Source organism: Lithobates pipiens, unplaced genomic scaffold (genome assembly GCF_037356315.1).
Source record: "Lithobates pipiens isolate NorthernLeopardFrog02 unplaced genomic scaffold, aLitPip1_a1.2 Scaffold_22, whole genome shotgun sequence".
NCBI classification, from domain to species: Eukaryota; Metazoa; Chordata; class Amphibia; order Anura; family Ranidae; genus Lithobates; species Lithobates pipiens.
Window position 1 is genome coordinate 261,157,942 of NW_027507784.1, and position 22,120 is coordinate 261,180,061.

Below are 22,120 nucleotides of genomic sequence, written 5' to 3' on the forward strand. Positions count from 1 at the left end.
ACCTGGAGCAATTATCCCTGAGTTCCCAGGACCTGCTTTTGAGTGGTGGTGTATATCTCTCTTGTGATTCTCTGGACTGATGCAGAATGAAGCCTGAGCCTGACCCTGACCACTTCTTAACCTACAGTAGCACATTATAAAGAAAACTTAGTATAGGCAAGAATTCTGATGCTAAGGTTCAAAAAAGGGGATACAATCACATACATTCCCAAATATGATCAATTAAATATAGTTCTGTCCATCAATAGAATAAGACACAAAGAAGACACAAGTGTAAAAGACCTAAAAATGTAGGTTACATGCAAATAAATGATCAAATTACCCCTGTAATAGACAGAAAACAACAGACAAAGAAGTTAGAAGTTTCAAGTGAATGTTTCAGGTTAAACCCTCTTCATCGACAGGTACCTGGTCATCATCAAAGGAAACCAGTGCCCTATATCGAAATAAAAAGCACACCAATCTGGTGCATTAAAGACTCTAATGGGGATGAAGAAGAGCAATAGTTCCCTTTGATGATGACCACTTGTCAAATGGTTTTGTGCTGATTACTGTGTTTTGAGTAAAGAAATCGAAGACCATGACTCTAATGAGCTGTTACCCTGATGCAAGGCTGATAAGTGCATTTTCTCTATTGTGATGCATAAATGACCTCTAATGTATCCTTATAATCTTCAGATAATACACAAGGTGCGTCCCTCTTTTTCTTGTTTAGTTACATGTAGGAATTCTGCCCTGTCTAGGTTACTGCTAAAGAACATGTAAAGCATGCTGAGCTTCATGAAAGAAATTAGATTGTAACATCTTCATATATTCCTGTAACATGAACGTTTATGTGGCATTTACATTTTTATAAAATCAAGGGAAAAACACTTCTAGTAGTATTGTTTTTCGTTACACCTACAACTACTCTCTTTTTTTAGGATGAATGTGGAAGTGAAGCTTTGTCTCCTGTTGGCGTTTCTCAGTCAACAAAGTGCTGTAGCTGCCCAGAATTCCTTTGTTCCAGGTACCCAAAGAAATTCTGCCAGAATCTGTACTATCTGATTACTGCTGGGCAGTGTCACCTGTGGGGCATAGCAGTCTGCACTCAGATTTAATTCCTAACTATGTCCATAACAAGCTGTTTATAAAGCTGCGAATTCAATGACAAGAAGGATCCACTGGTGCTTGCATACAACTTTCAAATTGTTTTTAAGCACATTGGGGTCTCAAAACCATAGGGTACAATGTTAATTCAAATATTGACTTCTGGAAGGAGAGTTAGGAGGTGACTTACCTGATCCTATCCCTTTGTATAGCTACTACTGCCAAAGGAAGAGAAAGGGGTGCTGGATGTTGGGGGAGCAATAATGTATATTTGCACACTATGGCAGACTTACCTCTGGTTTTCCTGCTGACTTGAAAAAATATATGCTCCCCCTTTTTGTTTCACAGTTGCTGGTGCTATCTTCAAGGAAACTTCTCCTGTGCTCCTCTACCAGTAACTGACCATGCTAGCGTTTTTTAAGCTACTGTTTGTTTATCAGATGACGGGTAGGTTCAGTTATTAATAAGGCATGGAGAAGGAAGGTGGGGGTGCAGAACTATATTTTGGCTTCCAGAAATTATGTTTGCATATCAGAATTTCTTAATGTGCTCAAGAGAAAACTGAAAGTCAGCTGCAGGACCTTAGATACTATTCCTTTATGTAGGTTTCTCAGTTGTCATTTCACAGTGATATCCTTTTTGCTATTGCCAAGTCACATTTATTAATGGGTGATATGATTTTTTTTTTTCAAAAAGTCTTTATACTTCTGGCTACAACAAAGTTATTAACTGGATATTTTATTTTCTCTACTGATACCAGTTCTCCCTCTATGAATGCTGTACAGGACAGAACACCAAGGATGGATCATCCTGGATGTGCGCTATATTTTACCTATATTTGTTGCCCCTTTAAGGGGGATGATTTGTGTGCAGTTGGTATACTGAGGGGTTCTCACCCATACAAGGGAGGAGAGACTGACTTACAGAGAGGAGAGGACTGACTTACAGTTCTCTCTGGATTTGGAGGTTTGGAGAGATATTTGGGTGGGAAAGAATCTCTATCCTTTACAACTGGGACTCATGTCCCGAAAGGATTAAGCCTACCTTCAGGAAGAAACCCTTAAAGACAGGAATCTCCTAGCGCAGGTGTAGAGTAGTAAGAACGTTGGTGAGAAGACAAGTGTTTAGAGTGCTGAATGTCTGCCGGAAGCTGCCTAAAACTAATTGGATTGGACTTTCTGCTGGTAAAACCCTTGTGTGGCTAATACACTGTTATTTTTACTTTGTGCTTAAAATAAGTGGACTTTTTTTTCTTGCTCTGCTGGAGTTAAGCTATTTACTTTTGCTTCTGAAAGCATCGGCTTTGCAAGGGTTCCTACCATGGTAGCTAATACCTCTTACCTTTACAATACACGCAAATTGTACATATAAAGCATAGTAATTATATCAATAATTTTTATTAACGTGATTTAAAAAAACAAAAGAAATATACATTTATCATCATGGCATTACACTATTACATAATGGATATTAACCCCTTTCTGTTGGCTGTATGCATATAGCATGGAAGTGGGCCTTTTTCAGCATTGCCATATAAATGTGCCACTGTTTTGTCTCCAGATCATGCTCAATTGTGCTCCCCCAGCGCTAAGACTGTGTTGTCACTGACAGGTGGCAAAAGCCAGTGAGACATGCTCCCAATCACATGATTACTGTGACAGCCAATCACAGTGACCACATAATCAGGAAGCCCATGACACACCTATTGTTTCTGTGCCCTACTTTGGGTACATGCAGCAAGTAATACGTGTATGTGGTTTCCCCATGCACATCAGGAGTAAAATTTATGTTGGGTTGTTTTTTTGGTGGCGGGTCATGGAAATGGCAAGAAATATACAGCCTAAATGATATTTCTTTTTGCAATGTAATTGTTTAGCATTCTTTTCCCAATATTTTTATTTTGTCTTGATGTATATGTATAAAATGTTTGTGTATGTGTACATATACATTATGTAGCACCCTCTGACCCCTGGAAGCATAGCGGTAACCCCCAGAGACAGAATGGGCTGACATTTCCCCTTAGGGTATAGATTACTTAGGCAATGGTTGAATGTGAACAGATAGGCACGGGTTAGGCAATAGCTTAACTTAAGGTGCAAAACACAAAGATGTTTATCAGCTCATAGTCACACTAAAACTCCAAGGAGAGAGGACTAGGGCACAGAACCCCCATGAACCAGCAGACTCAACAAAAATGAAACAAAAGTACCCAGAGTCCTCACAGCTAAATAACCTTGACGTCAACCTGGCAATCTATGATAGCAGCTTCTAACTGTAAAACACTTGTTAGATCAGCTTCCAGCCACCTTGGTAGAAGACCTCAAACTCCAGTGAGTTCCAACCAAGCTTCTTCCAGCCCTTAAGACATCTGGAGGTCCCTTTATGGCTCCTTGATTCCTAGGCTTCGCAGGCTAAGCCCCAAATCCAGCCACATGGTCACCCTTTCAGGCAGCAGGCTTAAGAGGTTTCAGCCGCAAGCACACCCCTTCCCCAGACCAGCGGCCCAGGGGAGAAATTACTCCTAATGTCATTCCCTGATCATGTATACCCCCCCAGCATGCACCAGTGGCCAAAAAACTCCTAATAGTTGTCCAGGGAAAAATAAATATAACTCTGAATAATGCAGCACTTATACTTATGCTAGTGGCAGCAGTACCATCCACTGACCACAGAAAAGCACATACAGTAACCAGGGCCCAAGAGAAACATATATAACCTGAACTATCAATTTAGCTAAGCTAACTGCAGCTTAGCACCTTGAAATGTAGATAAACACTCCTGATTAAGGCAGGGTGGCTACATATCTATATAGATAATGTTTTATTTTTTCATTAATTTCTATGTTTTATGTTTACATTATTCTAATTTGTTAAAGTGTATAAAAGTTTTGGAAAGGATGAGGAAGGGTTAGAATCCCTGTCTCAAAGCTATACAGCAGTAGTTATCAACCCTGTCCTCGGGGCCCACTAACAGGCCAGGTTTTAAGTATTACCTTGGGGAGATGCAGACTAGAATAGTGCAATCACTGAGCAGCAAATTATATCACCTGTGATGTATTTCAGTTATCTTACAAACTGGCCTGTTAGTGGGCCCTGAGGACAGGGTTGATGACCACCGCTATACAGAGCTATGTTAGAGAGATTTCCCTCATTCTCTGTTGTGGGGACAACCTTTTACCAGACAGAAAGTGAGGGAAAATCAGTAGCAGGGAAACAGGGGTCCTAGCATTCCAATACATAATGTAAAAGAGGGTTTCCTGCATTCCCTGTCCAGTTCTTTCTCTAACAGATCCATTGGACAGTATTAAAACCAGACAGGGGTTGTATTTTTTTCCTACTCTCTTCTAAACTGAAAACGTTTTGGCTAAAAATACACTTTAATTCAAATCTGATTTCTCTATTATTGGCACTGATGAAGGGAATGCAGTTCTCCTTGAATGTTCAATAAAAATTCCAACCTGATGGAGTAGAGCCTTTCTTGATAAAATATTTAAAAAAAATGCTGGATGCAGTAATACTTTGCAATTGCACCATACGCAATTGCAATGACATCAGTTCCATTGTTATTCTATGAATACAAAAATGGAAAATAAGCTACAAATATGTAATATGAATTATGGATAGCATTTTGCGTGTGCCTGTTGATTTTCTTTTCAGTTTTAAGCGCACTTTATATATTGAAAATGTTTCACAATGTTTCTGACCTACAGTAGGAATTTGTTTTAATGGACCGTGCTTATAGATTTTAGCAACAAAATGGAATAAGCCAAGCTCAATGAAGGACTAAACTATATGAATGAGGCATGCTAACATGGTTATATTTTTCTTTTTGCCCGACAGATTTGCCTCCTCAACTTTTGCAAGGACTGGTCAGTATTTCCTTTTTAATTTTTGCTTCATTTTAATGTAAAGGCTGCATCCTTATGTACTGTCATTTTTCCTAGGATGAACTGATGAGCAGAAAATATTTGATTGGTAAGTTAATATTTCATGGTTCATATTCATTAGCAAGAACAATTCAAACCAATGTTTTGTTAAAATGTATCTGTAATGATAAGGAAATCAACAGCCTCTGCTCATGTAAGGGGTTTTAAAGGTTTTTTTTTTGAGGAGAAGAATTACAAAAGTAAAAATTTAAAAGTAGAGTCATTAGCACATGTGATGACCCAAGAAAATGGCAGCAATTTCCAAGGATCCGGTCTCTTAATCAAGCCCATGCTGTGCAATGTGTGACATCAGATCCCACCTTGTGTTTTAGAAGGCTGGAAAGGAGACAGCTGCAGATTAACAGGTACAACCTATGTAGGAGTATTTGTTTCATCTCTGTTTCTCATCTGGGGCTTGTCACTTCACTGGGTATATGTAAGGGTTTACAACCACTTCAACAAAATCACATTTGCATACAGCTTTGCATGCTGATATGAAATTCCTTTATATTAATTAGTTTAAACAAAATTTTATTGTTTACCTGATGAATGTAAATATCTCGAGTGAGGCACTGGTGATTTAACCAGGGCCTCACAGCTGCATCCTGGAAAGGCCCTGTCATATGGTCCAGAGAGGATACCCAGAGTTCTAGGCAGAGATTCAGGAAGGAAAAGGAGAAAGATGAATTTGCCCCTAGAAAAACATCTATTTATACATATCTGTTTGAATTACTAAATCATTCTAAAGGTGCCTTTCTTGTAATGTTTTTGAAAAGGGTGAAGTTCCTCTTTAAATACAAAAGACTTTTATTTCTGCAGACATGATAGATATGTAGTACAGAGAGTACCGATTTTGTCACTGAAATCCTTGATTTCTATTACAGGTTTTCTTCACATACTGCAGTTTCAAAGGTAATTGTTTTCTTTTACACAAAAAAAAAAAATGAATTTAAATATTAGTCTGCATGTATGTATATGTCTATATACATAATAATATGCACAACTATTTACAAAGTTATAAAAAGTCTATTGAGCATTGGAAGTATAATATATACAAACGTGCAAATTAATTAAAAAAATATATTTTATTGATTATTTAATCCTTCTCCCACTTATGTATTTAAAGAACTGAAAAGAGGAGGCAATGTTTCTATTTTTAATAAGTAACTTCCAATTCAAAGCACTAAATTCAGTTCTAAATAGCTTCTTACCTTTGTGTGCATTTATGTTGGTTCTATTTATAGAAATGTTACCAGTCCATGTCACATTTCAACCTATAAGAATGGGAGCATCTAAAAAAGTATAAAGCAGTGATTCTCAACCAGGGTTCCTCCAAAGCTTGCTAGGGGTTCCTTCAGCATTGGGCAATTTCTGCCTCTCGGATAAGTTCTCTCTAACACCATTGATCTTTTTAGCTATCTGTAAGGAGGTAATTCTTCCCAATGACCACAAGTGTAAGGACCATTCCTCTCACTGACCATCACACTAATCTATCATGAGTTGTAGATTTTTAGCAGGGGTTCCCTGAGACCGGAGAACTATTTCAAGGGTTCCTCTGTGTTGAAAGGGTTGCGAAAGGCTGGTATAAAGTATCTGATATTCACCGAACATTACCTGCAAGTTCAGGGGTTTTAAATGACAGCGATTGATTTACATTAGTGAATGTTTGGTATAAGTCACATCCACTGCTTTATAAATAGGCCACTAAAGGTTTGCTTGTGACACAAAAGTCATGGTGATAACTAAATGTATGGCACACAAAAGTAGACCACAAATACTAATATCCTTCCTAAGGTATTGTCTCTGTAGTTATATTCAGTGATATCTATGTTAGTTGACTTGGATGAAACTGGTCTTGTACCCAGTAGCCCACCTTAATATCTTTTAATATCAGAAGAATATTACAAACCTCCAGATAAAACATGACAATGTGGGAAAGAGAACAGTACTGTCTCTGGATAGAGAAAAGGTTTTAAATTGATTTTGTAGCCTGGCTCACTCCCCACGTCCTAGACCTTTCTAATGGCCAGTGAGGCCAGCCAATAGCAAGGTTTAGTAGATGAAAGGGTGTAGAGCCAGGCTCCCAATCATGGAAATTGGGCAAAATTTGTATACTACAATGGCTCAGTCTCTAGGCACCTGGGCGCAGAAGAGCTTAGGTTAGATAGATGAGACAGAAAGATGTAATGAAATCTATAGCTTTTTTATTAGGCAAAATTTAGAGATATTTTTACCTGCTTCCCAATTTAAAAAACGTTCATTGGAGGAATAAAGCTAGATGAAGGTCAAAAGGCCTGGTATGGATTGGGGGGGGGGGGAACCCCCACAGTTTTCTTTTACATTTTTTAATTGCCAGCATTTTTTTTTTTTTTACATTCAGCTGTCAGTGGGGATCCCTGCTGACAGCTGATGACTCATCTGTTGTTAAGGATGCGGCATCCACCTGCTCCTTAACAACTGTGAGGTATATTAGTCGTTAAGGAGCAGGCAGCAGCCTGCTCCTTAAAAACCAGTACACATTTTACAAATACCGCATGCCTGGATGGACCACTACCTAATTTTGGCATGCATTTAATTATTTATTTTCTTCTGTTAATGGATTTTAATGCTTTTTCATGCAGTATTTACCAAGGGTTTTCAGAGTTTCCTGGTGAATACCGCAAAATGGTCTAGTGAATTGACACCTAAATATCTCATGTGAGTTCATTCTGTGAAAGGAGACCAGAATTAACCAGACCAATGTAGACAGAAGCAGTGTTCCTGATCACACAAACACCAGACCAGTGCAGCCAGCAACAGTTTCCCTGATCACTGACACACCAGTCCCTGTGTCATCAGACCAGTGAATGCCAGCAACAGTGTTCTTTATCACTAGCACACCAGTCGTGGTGTCACCAGACCAGTGTATGCCAGCAACAGTGTTCCTGATGGCTGGTGTGCCAGTGTCACCACAGCCAGTGACTCCAGTGACAGTGTCTCTGATTGCCACCACAGCAGTCCCAGTTTGACCAGACCAGTGTAAGATAGCAATAGTATTCCTGATGACCACCACACTGGTCCCAGTTTTTCCAGACCAGTGTATGCCAGCAACAGTGTTCCTGGTTGCTGTCACACCAGTCCCAGTTTCATCAGACCATTGTAAGCCTGCAATAGTGTTCTTGATTACTGCCACACTAGTACCATTGTCGATAGACCAGTACGCCTGAAACCGTGTACGCCTAAAACAGTGTTCCTGATCACAGTCACACCAGTCTCAGTGTCACCAGACCAGTATATGACAGCAACAGTGTTCCTGATCACTGATACCTAAGTCTGTGTCACCAGACTAGAGTAAGCTTGCAACAGTGTTCCTGATCACTGCCACACCAGTGACAATGTCACAACATCCAGAGAAACTAGCCAGAGTGTCCTCAATCACTGCAATACCAGTCCCAGTGTCATCACACCAGTGTAAGCCAGCAACAATGTTCCTAATAACCAGGAGACTAGTGTATGCTAGCAACAGTGATCCTGATCCCTGCCACATCAGTATTGTACTGTTTGCCACCACACCAGTGCCAGTGTTACCAGGCCATTGCAGCCATCAAAAGTGTTCCTGGTCACTGCCACACCAGTCTCAGTGTCACCAGACCAGTGTAAGCCACAACAGTATTCTTGATCACTGTCACATCTGTGACAATGTTCCTGATCATTTGCCATGACTGCTGCATGTACTGACCCTGAACGGTTTATTGGCTGTTCTGCCTGCTGCCTGGACCAATCCTTTTCCTGTTTGCTGACCTTGTCTCTGCCTGCTGCCTGCACCACTGATTATTTTCCAGAAAGACACCAGGACCACCCATCCCCTGTGGACTGCAACCTGCAACCACAGGAACTTTTTCGTTCTTCCTTGGTTCAGCCTCCTATACCTCCTGACTATTAAACATGGCATTCCTGGGGGGGGGGGGGGGGGTTGATTTGTGTGATATACAAGATACAATGTCTGATACATAATCAGTCCAAACATTTAAAAAGTCTCACACATGTGGTATCTTTTGGGGATGAAATTCATAGTATGCCCACGCTGTGTATTACAAATATCCTAATAAATTGTCAACCTTGTGTAAAGAAAGAAAATCATTTAAATTTTCCAAAAATTTGTTGCAATTTGGTAAAAAAAATGAACCACTTCAATATTGGGGCCTATTCTTGTACTTCTCTCCTACATGTATAAATCACATTTTTTTTGCTAGAAAATTACTCAAAACCCCCAAACATTATATATGCTTTTTTAGCAGACACGCTAGGGAATAAAATGGCAGTCATTGCAACTTTTTATCTTGCACGGTATTTGCGCAATAATTTTTTGAGCGCCATTTTTTGGGGAAAAAAAACGTTTCATGAATTAAAAAATAACAAATCAGTAGCGTGAGCCCAATTTTTTTGTATAATGTGAAAGATGATGTTACGTCAAGTAAATAGATACCTAACATGTCACGCTTTAAAATTGCGCACACTCATGGAATGGCGCCAAACTTCGGTACCTAAAAATCTTGATAGGCGACACTTTGAAAATGTCTGCAGGTTACCAGTTTAGTGTGACAGAGGAGGTCTAGTACTATAATTGTTGCACACGATCTAAAGCACGCGTTGATACCTCACATGTGTGGTTTGAACCGCGTTTACATATGTGGGTGGGAGTTACATGTGCATTTGCTTCTGAATGCAAGCTAACGGGGACAGGGGCGTTTTAAATTATTTAATTTTTTTCAAATGTTACTTAATTTTTTAAATTTTTGCACTTTTTTTTTTACATTTTTTTTTTGATCACTTTTATTCCTATTACAAAGAATGTAAACATCCTTTGTAATAGGAATGGTGTGACAGGTCCTCTTTATGGAGAGATGCGGGGTCAATAAGACCCCACATCTCTCCTCCAGGCTGGAAAGCATTAGATTGTGACAAAAAATTCACTGATCTCATGTTGACAGCCGTGATCGTGGCTTTATTTACTTCCGGGAGCCTCTGACGGTCATAGAGATGACTGGTGACCATTTGGTCGCCGGAAATCTCTATCATCCTCATCCGACGCCAGCCGATTCTTTCTCTGGGCCCTCGATGGCAAGGTAGAGCCCGGAGAAGCACCGGATGGCGGCGGGGGGGGGGGGGCAGAACTGCCGCTATGATCATTCTTATCATGCACAGAATCACTGTAATGAAAAAATGATATCTGAATGATGCCTATAGCTGCAGGCATTATTCAGATATTCCCACTCAATGTCAAAGATGTCATATGAAGCCCTAAGGTATTGAAGTGGTTAAGCCTCGTTGTGCCACTTAAAAGTACCTTGGCATGTTTATTTTCCAAATGTGATTAATGTGATTATGTTGTGGGTGTTTTAGAGTACTGGCACTCCAGGGCCTCCAAAAACGTTGTAGGTAGCAAAGAAATTAGATGCGTAATTTATGACCCTAGAAAACCTGAAGGTGCGCCTAGTATTTTGGGCCTCTCTATGTGGTTAGGCTATGAAAAAGTCTCATACATGTTGTATTGTCATACTTGACAACACTCGAGAGGAGTAGCAAAATGTATTTTGAGTTGTAATTCTAACTACTGTATGCCAATGCTGTATGTTAGAAGTACTTTATTAATTGACAAGGTTATGATTAAAAAAAAAAAATTTTATTTGGTATTTTACAAAAACTTGTGGCAACAATGACATTTTCAAAAGACTCACTATAGGGGTAATTTACGAAAGGCAAATCCACTTTGCACTACAAGTGCAAAGTGCACTTGAAATTACACTGAAAGTGCACTTGGAAGTGCAGTCGCTGTAGATCCGAGAGGGACATGCAAGGAAAATAAAAAACAGCATTTTAGCTTGCACATGATTGGATAATAAATTCAGCAGAACTTCCCCTTTTTTCAGAACTACCCCTCAGATTTACAGCGACTGCACTTTCAGTGCAATTTAAAGTGTACTTTGCACTTGTAGTGCAAAGTGGATTTGCCTTTCGTAAATAACCCCCTATGCCTTTCAGAAAATAAATTGGGGTCTTTGCTTTCCAAAATTTGATCATTTTGTGGTTGTTTCTCCTGTTCTGGCACTTCAAGAGCTTGAGAAATATGACAGATAGTTAGACAATTTGACATAATTTATGCTTCTTAAAAGTCTAAAGGTGCTCCTTGGATTTTGAACCTACATCTAGGCTATAAAAAAAGTCTCACACATGTGGTACCCTAAACTTGGGAGAAGTAGCAGAGTGTGTTTTGGGGTATAATTATGAGAATGCCTATGCTGTGTGTGAGACATAACAACATTTGTGATAAAAACAAAAACAAATTGTGACCAAATTGTCACCATGCCTCATACTAAATACATTGGTCTGTCTACTTGACAGAAAGGGGTAATTTTGGGGTGTTTTATACTGTCCTGGAATTTGAAGGCCTCAAGAAATGAGATTGTTTGAGATTGAGAGGTTAGGTTATGATCAGGATATCAGGATTGATCAATTTTTAAATATATTATATATACCATGGTTTTTAGACTCAATGTATACTTATCCGTCCATCATATAGAAATAGTAGACATGGGGGGGTCAGTGGAGGTAGTCAGACACTGGTCTTTATGTGATTAGTGAACTAAAATGATCCAATTAGAGTTTAGACCTTAAATACCAACACAGAAAAGAGAAAAGAGAGTAAGATCCCAATAAAAGTTTTAAACTTTCCTTTTTGTATTAGAAAATGTTTGGGGAAACCCAATCTTATCGACCCATTTCCCTCCTTTGTGCGGATGCTAAAATATTAGCTAAAGTACTAGCCGTCAGGTTGAATAAAATTATCTCCAGATTGATACATCCCGATCAAACGGGATTTATACCAGGCAGGTCTACAAGTATGAACATAAGAAGATTATATCTTAATTTGCAAGTACCAACAGAAAACGAAGGCAAAAAGGCAATTATGGCTTTGGATGTGATCAAAGCCTTCGACAGTTTAGAATGGAGATATATCTGGCGTGTATTGGGCGAATTTGGATTTGGTCCCATGCTCATTGCATGAGTAAAAACTCTGTATAATGGTCCTAGTGCCAGAATCAGGGTTAAAAATGAGTACTCAGATAAGATCTTTTTAGAGAGGGGGACAAGACAGGGGTGTCCTTTGTCGCCCCTGATCTTCGCCCTGGCGATAGAACCGCTAGCCATTGCAATTAGATCCAATACGAATATGGTTGGCTTCCAAAGGAGGATGAGGGAAGAGAGGATTGCGTTGTATGCAGATGATATTTGCCTCTTCTTGAGGGACACAGAGCAGTCCCTCAGGCAGGGGATGAAAGTCATTATAGATTTTGGGAGGTTCTCGGGATTGGTTATAAACTGGGAAAAATCAGCCCTTATGCCAGTGGATAAATTGAGGAGCCAAAGTCCAGTGGCAGTGCCGCAGATGGAAGTGGTGGAACGAATGAAATATTTGGGGATACATATACACAGAGATCCCAATAAATACATAAGTGATAATGTTGCCCCATTAATAGCTAAATGTAAAAATAAAATTTAAATTTGGAAGAGACTTCCATTATTGACTGCAGGGAGATGTAATTTGATTAAAATGTTATGGATGCCGCAGTTATTGTATACGCTACATAACTCCCCGATATGGGTAGATATAAAATGGTTCAGGAAAATAGAGGTACTATTTCAAGAACTCATATGGAGAGGTGGAGTATCAAGGATTGCCTTACAAACTCTGCAATCACCAACAAGAAAAGGAGGAATGGCAGTACCACACCCAAGGAGCTACTTCCTAGCTGCCCAATTGCAGCATCTGGGAATGAGTAAGGAGATAGTTGGTGGAACGAACAAGGCTCTAATGTTAACGGGGACACCCCATAAGACTATGGTAGAAGCTCTTGAGGCAAACTCATTCCTCCAAAGAACACCTACAATAAAATTAGCAGTAAAAGTGTGGAAGGCAGTTAAGGCGATTAAAGGCCTGGGAGGCTTAACCAAATACGCCCCCTTGTGGAATAACCGGAACCTGCAGGAAATGGAAAACATAGGAGGATTTAAAGATTGGGAAATAAAGGGGATAGACGAGCTGGCCCAGTTATACACAGGAAACATATTGAAAACATTTAACGCATTAAGATCGGAGTTCGATATATCAAAACAATCATTTTATAAATACCTTCAAATTAGACACGCGTTAGAGAAACAATTCAATAAGCAGGGACCAGTCTGGAACAATTCCCCTATCTATTGTAGATTAAACTCCCAAGAAAGGGCAAAAGGATTTATAGCGGATGTTTACCCATTTATATGTGAAGGAAGTATAGTAAGCCCAGAAAGGTTTAAATGTAGAAGGAAATGGGAGGAGGAACTTGGAACATTTACGGATGAACAGTGGATGAAGATATTGGAGGGTGGGCACTCAATCTCAGTTTCGCCTGCCCAGAAGATGTCACATTTAATGCTGCTACATAGATCATATTACACACCAAAGAGACTGTTTAGCTTTGGACGTAGAGCAGATGATGAATGCCCTAGATGCCAGGAGTCTGGGGACCTGGCACACATGTTCTGGCGATGCCCAAAACTTTTTCGCTACTGGTCAGAGATTGTTACCATTTTGAATGAAATATTTAGAGTGGCGGTCAAGGGGGACCCCAGGGTATGTGTGTTGGGCCTGGACGAAGGAATAGGAGGATTAGCATGTATAAATAAAGCAGTATTGAGGTGTATGTTTCAAGCAAGAAAATTGATAGCGCAGAGGTGGCAAGCAAAAAACCCCCCTTCAGTAGCAGACTGGCAGCTGATAATCACGGAAATAATATGGAAGGAAAGGGTAATATATCTAAGGAGAGGAAACTTTAACCACTTGACCACTGGGCACTTAAACACCCTTAATAACCAGACCAATTTTCAGCTTTTGGTGCTCTCACAATTTGAATGACAATTACTCAGTCATGCAACACTGGACCTATATGAAATTTTTGTCCTTTTTTTCACACAAATAGAGCTTTCTTTTGGTGGTATTTAATCACCTCTCAGTTTTTTATTTTTTGTGCTATAAAAGAAAAAAGACCGAAAATTCGGCGAAAAAATTAATTTTTCTTCGTTTCTGTTATAAAATTTAGCAGATTAGTAATTTTTTCTTCATAAATTTGGGCCAAAATTTATACTACTACATATCTTTGGTAAAAATAAGTACAAATTGGTGGATATTATTTGGTCTTTGTGAAAGTTATAGAGTCCACAAGCTATGGTGCCAATATCTGAAAATTGATCACACCTGAAGGACTGACGGCCTATTTCAATTCTTGAGACCCTAACATGCCAGAAAAGTACAAATACCCCCCAAATGACCCCTTTTTGGAAAGAAGACATTCCAATGTATTTAGTAAGAGGCATGATGAGTTTTTTGAAGTTGTCATTTTTTCCCACAATTCTTTGCAAAATCAAGATTTTTTTTTTCCACAAAATTGTCATATTATCAGGTTATTTCTCCCACACAACATATGCATACCACAAATTACACCCCAAAACACATTCTGCTATTACTCCCGAGTACGGCGATACCACATGTGTGAGACTTTTACACAGTGTGGCCACATACAGAGGCCCAAAATGCAGGGAGCACCATCAGGCGTTCTGGAGCACCCAGGACAATTCTGACATTTCTCTCCTACATGTAAAAATCATAATTTATTTGCTAGAAAATTACAGAGAACCCCAAAACATTATATATGTTTTTTTAGCAAAGACCCTGGAGAATACACAGTATTTGCGCAGCAATTTTTCGAACGTGTTTTTTTGGGGGAAAAAACAGTTTTGTGCTTAAAAAAAACAAAAAAAACAGTAAAGTTAGCACAATTTTTGCATAAAGTGAAAGATGAAGTTATGCTGAGTAAATAGATATCGAACATGTCACTCTTAAAAATTACACATGCCCGTGGAATGGCGCCAAACGTCGTTACTTAAAAAATCCCCATAGGCGACGCTTTAATTTTTTTTTACTGGTTACATGTTTTGAGTTGCAGAGGAGGTCTAGGGCTAGAATTATTGCTCTCGCTCTAACGTTCGCGGCGATACCTCACATGTGTGGTTTGAACACCGTTTTCATATGTGGGCGGGGCTTACGTATGCGTTCGCTTCTGCATGCAAGCACATGGGGACAGGGGCGCTTTAAAAAAATTTTTTTTTTTATTGTTCATTTTACTTTATTTATTTTAGTTTGACATTTTTTTCCCCAAAAATAAATTTTTGATCACTTTTATTCCTATTACAAGGAATGTAAACATCCCTTGTAATAGGAATATGGGGTGACAGGTCCTCTTTACAGTGAAATCTGGGGGTCAATATGACCCCACATCTCACCTCTAGGCTGGGAAGCCCGAAATAAAAAAAATAAAAAAAAGATTCTGGCTTTGATCGTACTGGCGAGTTGGTAGAAGCACCGGAGGGCGGTGAGGGGTGGGGGGGCGTCTATGGCTGGGTATTGCAGGGTATCACTGAGTATGGCTGGGTATCTCCGAGTATGGCTGGGTATGGCAATTTATGGCAGGGTATTGCAGAGTATTGGCGGGGTATTGGCGGGGTATTGCAGAGTATTGGGGGGTATTGCAGAGTATTGGGGGTATTGCAGAGTATTGGGGGGTACTGCAGAGTAATGGCAGGGTACTGCAGAGTTTTGGCGGGTACGGCAGAGTATTGGGGGTACTGCAGAGTAATGGGGGGTACTGCAGAGTAATGGGGGTACTGCAGAGTAATGGCAGGGTACTGCAGAGTATTGGGGGGTACTGCAGAGTAATGGCAGGGTACTTCAGAGTATTGGGGGGTACTGCAGAGTAATGGCGGGTACTGCAGAGTATTGGGGGGTACTGCAGAGTAATGGCGGGTACTGCAGAGTATTGGGGGGTACTGCAGAGTATTGGGGGGTACTGCAGAGTAATGGCAGGGTACTGCAGAGTAATGGCGGGGTACTGCAGAGTAATGGCGGGTACTGCAGAGTAATGGCAGGGTACTGCAGAGTAATGGCGGGGTACTGCAGAGTAATGGCGGGTACTGCAGAGTAATGGCGGGTACTGCAGAGTATTAGGGGGTACTGCAGAGTATTGGGGGGTACTGCAGAGTAATGGCAGGGTACTGCAGAGTAATGGGGGGTACTGCAGAGTAATGGAGGGTACTGCAGAGTAATGGCAGGGTATTGCAGAGTAATGGGGGGTACTGCAGAGTATTGCAGGGTATTGCAGAGTATTGGCAGGGAATTGAGGGGTTAAATTCGGTGAGCAGCGATATGGGCACTGCAGATGCAGCCCACAGCGCTGCTAACACCGATCTCTTTCCCCTCCGCTGTACCGATCGGTACAGAGAGGGGGAGGGAGGAACCGGCGTCATAACATGACGCCGGTTTGTTTACAAGTGATCACTCCGTCATTTGACGGAGCGATCACGTGGTAAACGGCCGCGACGAGCGGCCGTTTACAGTGATCCGTGATGCGCCGGGTCCACTGGACCCGGCGGTCACGGATGATCTCGTGTGCGCGCCCCTGGGGGCGCGCGAGAGCAGAATTCTGAGAGGCTGTTAATTAACGGCCTCTCAGAGTTAAACAACCGCCCTGAAGCCGTTAATCGGCAATGGGCGGTTGTTAAGTGGTTAAAGAATTTAAAAAGATGTGGAAACCCTAGTTGGATAGGCTGAGATACCCAGTATGAGGGATTAGGAAGATAGGTGAGGGGGAGAAGGGAGGTTGGAAGAAAGGAATGGTAAAGAAGGGAAAGGAAAATAGAGAAAAAAAGAAGGAAGAACATCTGAGTAGTGAGAGAAAAAGTGGATCGATAGTAGAAGAATTAATGATACTTTATGGATAAGAATGTTTTTTAACCACTTTCAGACCGGACCATTTTGCTGGTAAATGACCAGAGGTCTTTTTACACTTTGGCACTGCGCTGCTTTAACTGGTAATTGCGCGGTCATGCAATGTTGTACCCAAACAAAATTTGCGTCCTTTTCTTCCCACAAATAGAGCTTTCTTTTGATGGTATTTGATTGCCTCTGCGATTTTTATTTTTTGCGATATAAACGTAAAAAGACCGCAAATTTTGAAAAAAAATGATATTTTCTACTTTTTGTTATTAGAAAAATCCAATAAACTCAATTTTAGTCATACATTTAGGCCAAAATGTATTCAGCCACATGTCTTTGGTAAAAAAAAAGTCAATAATTGTATATTTATTGGTTTGCGCAAAAGTTGTCACATCTACAAACTAAGGTACGTTTTCTGGAATTTACGCAGCTTTTAGTTTACGACTGCCTATCTCATTTCTTGAGGTGCTAAAATGGCAGGGCAGTACAAAACCCCCCCAAATGACCCCATTTTGGAAAGTAGACCCCCTAAGGAAATTGATAAGAGGCATGTTGAGCCCATTGAATATTTTATTTTTTTGCCTCAAGCGATTGAATAATGACAAAAAAAAAATTTTTTTTTTTTTTTTACACAAAGTTGTCACTAAATGATATATTGCTCACACATGCTAAGGGCGTATGTAAAATGACACCCCAAAATAAATTCTGCTGCTTCTCCTGAGTATGGGGATACCACATATGTGGGACTTTTTGGGAGCCTAGCCGCGTACGGGGCCCCGAAAACCAAGCACCGCCTTCAGGCTTTCTAAGGGCGTAAATTTTTGAGTTCACTTCTCACTACCTATTACAGTTTTGAAGGCCATAAAATGCCAAGATGGCACAAAACCCCCACAAATGACCCCATTTTAGAAAGTAGACACCCCAAGCTATTTGCTGAGAGGCATGTTGAGTTCATGGAATATTTTATATTTTGCCACAAGTTGCGGGAAAATTACAAACTTTTTTTTTTTTTTTTTTTTTTAACAAAGTTGTCACTAAATGATATATTGCTCATGCATGCCATGGGCATATGTGAAATGACACCCCAAAATAAATTCTGCTGCTTCTCCTGAGTACGGGGATACCACATATGTGGGACTTTTTGGGAGCCTAGCCGCGTACGGGGCCCCGAAAACCAAGCACCGCCTTCAGGCTTTCTAAGGGCGTAATTTTTTGATTTCACTCCTCACTACCTATTACAGTTTTGAAGGCCATAAAATGCCAAGATGGCACAAAACCCCCACAAATGACCCCATTTTAGAAAGTAGACACCCCAAGCTATTTGCTGAGAGGCATGTTGAGTCCATGGAATATTTTATATTTTGCCACAAGTTGCGGGAAAATTACAAACTTTTTTTTTTTTTTTTTTTTTTTCACAAAGTTGTCACTAAATGATATATTGCTCACGCATGCCATGGGCATATGTGAAATGACACCCCAAAATAAATTCTGCTGCTTCTCCTGAGTATGGGGATACCACATATGTGGGACTTTTTGGGAGCCTAGCCGCGTACGGGGCCCCGAAAACCAAGCACCGCCTTCAGGCTTTCTAAGGGCGTTACAGTTTTGAAGGCCATAAAATGCCAAGATGGCACAAACCCCCCCCAAATGACCCCATTTTGGAAAGTAGACACCCCTAAATTTAGGGGTACACTAGTGAGACTAGGTAATAAATGGCGGGTGCCCTGAAACTATAAAAAAATAACTAACCAACCAGCGTCACCTGTAACAGTTATATGGTGATCACTGGTGAAAGGGTTAACTAGGGGGCAATTAGGGGGCTTTATGCGGTAGTATATGGGGGTCCCTGGCGCTATAAAAAGCTGCAGCGAACCTAAATACCTACCTGCCTAACTAGCGTCACCTGTGACACTAATACAGCGATCAGAAAAACGATCGCTTATTAGGCTGGGTTCACACTGGAGCGATGCGGGAACGCCACGAATGCGCGGCGGGTTCCCGCATCGCATGCCTCCCGGCGGCAGTTCACACTGCCCTATGCGAACTGCTGGGAGTGTCAGTGAAATGTTACTGACACCCCCAGATCAGTTCGCATATCGCAGTGCGATCTGCAAACTCGGATCGCATGGTGTGAACACCCATGCGATCCGATTCTGCTGCGGGCCAAAAAAAGGGTCCCGTGCGAATTTGCGGCGGGTGCGGCGGGTGCGGCGAATGGCTGAACTCGAATCGCACAGAGATCGGATGTGATTTGCACTGCAGTGCGGTGCGAATCACATCCGTTCTCATAAACCGCTGCAATGTGAACCCAGCCTTAGTGACACTGGCGACGGGGGGTGATCACGGGGTTAAACCTTTATTGGGGGGGTTAGGGGGGTACCTTAGAACTAAAGGGGGCTAACCCTAACTGCCCTAACAGTTATTAGTCACAAATGACACCCGCCGGGTGATCAGGGGGTTAAACCTTTATTAGGTAATAAATGGCGGGTGCCCTGAAACTATAAAAAAATAACTAACCAACCAGCGTCACCTGTAACAGTTATATGGTGATCACTGGTGAAAGGGTTAACTAGGGGGCAATCAGGGGGCTTTATGCGGTAGTATATGGGGGTCCCTGGCGCTATAAAAAGCTGCGGCGAACCTAAATACCTACCTGCCTAACTAGCGTCACCTGTGACACTAATACGGCGATCAGAAAAATGATCGCTTATTAGGCTGGGTTCACACTGGAGCGATGCGGAAACGCCGCGAATGCGCGGCGGGTTCCCGCATCGCATGCCTCCCGGCGGCAGTTCACACTGCCCTATGCGAACTGCTGGGAGTGTCAGTGAAATGTTACTGACACCCCCAGATCAGTTCGCATATCGCAGTGCGATCTGCAAACTCGGATCGCATGGTGTGAACACCCATGCGATCCGATTCTGCTGCGGGCCAAAAAAAGGGTCCCGTGCGAATTTGCGGCGGGTGCGGCGGGTGTGGCGGGTGCGGCGAATGGCTGAACTCGAATCGCACAGAGATCGGATGTGATTTGCACTGCAGTGCGGTGCGAATCACATTCGTTCTCATAAACCGCTGCAATGTGAACCCAGCCTTAGTGACACTGGCGACGGGGGGTGATCACGGGGTTAAACCTTTATTGGGGGGGTTAGGGGGGTACATTAGAACTAAAGGGGGCTAACTCTAACTGCCCTAACAGTTATTACAGTCACAAATGACACCAATGCAAAAAAAAAAAAAAAAAAAAAAAAAATGACATTGGTGTCACTGTGACTGGGGGGCAGGGGTAATTGGGGGGGTGATCGGGGGGTAAAGGGGGGGTGTGAGTGTGCCTGGCATGTTCTACTGTGTGTGTGAGTGTTGGTGCAACTTACTGATCCGCTCTCCTCCGTGTCGGAACGAAAAATACCGACACGGAGGAGAGAATACATCACTTCCTCTCCTGTGTTTACATTACAGGAGAGGAAGTGATGTCACCGGGGATTTCTATTCGTCGGGAGCGATCGCGAGGGGGTGGCCATGAATGAATGGCCGTCCCCTCGTCCGGGATCGCTCCCGCACGAATACCGACCGCCGCAGGCACCGGGCGGGGGCCCGATCGGGCCCCCGACCCGCGGGAGGCAAGGGACGTACATGTATGTCCTTATGCCTGCCCGTGCCATTGTACCGACGTACATCGGCGTGCGGCGGTCGGCAACTGGTTAAAGGCCTACCCTGTTATACAGAAACATTTTACTTGTTAGGGTGAAATAAGTGAATGTATTTTTCATAGAGAATGTTTTTTTTTATTATGTAAAATACTGAAGAAAATAAATAAAGATTATGAAATTTAAAAAAAAGAAAAAAAAGAAAATGTTTTTATTTTTGTCTGTGCCTCTATTGCGGGATTTCCCTTCACTCCCCGTTCTGTCTGACATCGGTCAACTAGACAAGAAGTGGTGAGATTATCCATCACTTCCATCTCGATCTGACCGCTGTCAAAGAGACAGTGTGAGGAAGTGTGAGGAAGAATCATCCACATTTGGATAGACAAAAAATAAAATAATAATAAATGTCCACATCTCTCCTCGCTCTCTTCAAAAATTGTTTTAACTGGAGTTGGGCTTCAACTTGTGCTTATGGAATACATGGAAAGTATAAATGTTGTGCATGATCATTTACATTACAGAACTCTCATATTAGCTCTCTCTTTGTAGCCCCAATACATGGACATCTGATCTGAAAGACAAAATAAAAGTTTACTTGTATTTACAATATCTACAAGAGGTTGGAGACCTCCAGGTAACCCCAGACTACCAACAACCTTTTAAAGCTCAATACAAGTGAAGTACAGCCTGGCTTTGTGATTTTCTGGTTCACTTGTATCAGAAGACCAGTGATTCTCATTTGGAGTGGAACTGCTGATTTCTGGCTGAATGTCCAAAGAAGGCTGTACAAATAAAGCAATATATTCTGACAGATATAAAAGATATAAATTAATGAAATTAATTAATACATAATTAAACATGTTGTTTAAAAGCAAGCAGTTTATGCACCCGTTATTGCTTTGGTATTATACTTTTGGCTCCTTTCTTGTGGACCGCCATTGTTCACAGGAGAGCAGTTGATTTGTGTTTTTACTACCCCATGACCGCCTACCTACAAGCAGACATGATGTCTCGCCTAGAGCAGTTTAAAAAAAAACAAACGCATTTCTGCGTGTTCACATGTTAGATATCAATGTATGCTATTGGCCAGAATATTCATTTATTCCTGCCAATTAGAATGCATTAAGGCATAAACGCTCCTAAACTCATCCAGTGTTAATGCACGTTTATTAACATTTTTTCCACCCAAAGTTTGCTGTTCTGAATGTGCAAGTGAAGGGTTTTTTTCTGCCTCTAAATGCGTTTGCCTCTAAGCACCTGTAAAAAAAAAAAAAAACCTACAGTGCCTTGAAAAGGTATTCATACCCCTTGAAATGTTCCACATTTTGTCATGTTACAACCAAAAACTTAAATGTATTTTATTGAGATTTTATGTGATAGACCAATACAACGTGGCACATAATTGTGAAGTGGAAGGAAAATAAGTGGTTTTCAAATTTTTTTACAAATACAAAGTATCTTAAAAGTATTTGTATTCAGCCCCCTTTACTCTGATACCACTAAGTAAAATCTAGTGGAACCAATTGCCTTCAGAAGTCACCTAATTATTAAATAGAGTGCTCATGTGTGTCATTTAATCTCAGTATAAATACAGCTGTTCTGTGAAGCCCTCGG

The 22,120-nt window shown here is 41.2% G+C and overlaps 1 protein-coding gene across 2 annotated transcripts in view; it reads left to right on the forward strand.

Moving 5' to 3' along the window:
* OTOA (otoancorin) overlaps positions 1–22,120 on the forward strand; it is a 187,691-nt gene that overhangs the window by 16,911 nt on the left and 148,660 nt on the right. The window contains exons 3-7 of one of the 2 annotated variants that reach the window (XM_077449009.1): positions 924–1,009; positions 4,929–4,957; positions 5,033–5,063; positions 5,899–5,926; positions 21,056–21,140. In XM_077449009.1, the coding sequence (XP_077305135.1) occupies positions 925–1,009; positions 4,929–4,957; positions 5,033–5,063; positions 5,899–5,926; positions 21,056–21,140 (258 nt within the window). In that variant the 5' untranslated portion in view covers position 924. The remainder of the gene's footprint in view (positions 1–923; positions 1,010–4,928; positions 4,958–5,032; positions 5,064–5,898; positions 5,927–21,055; positions 21,141–22,120) is intronic. The other variant, XM_077449010.1, reaches the window with a different exon arrangement.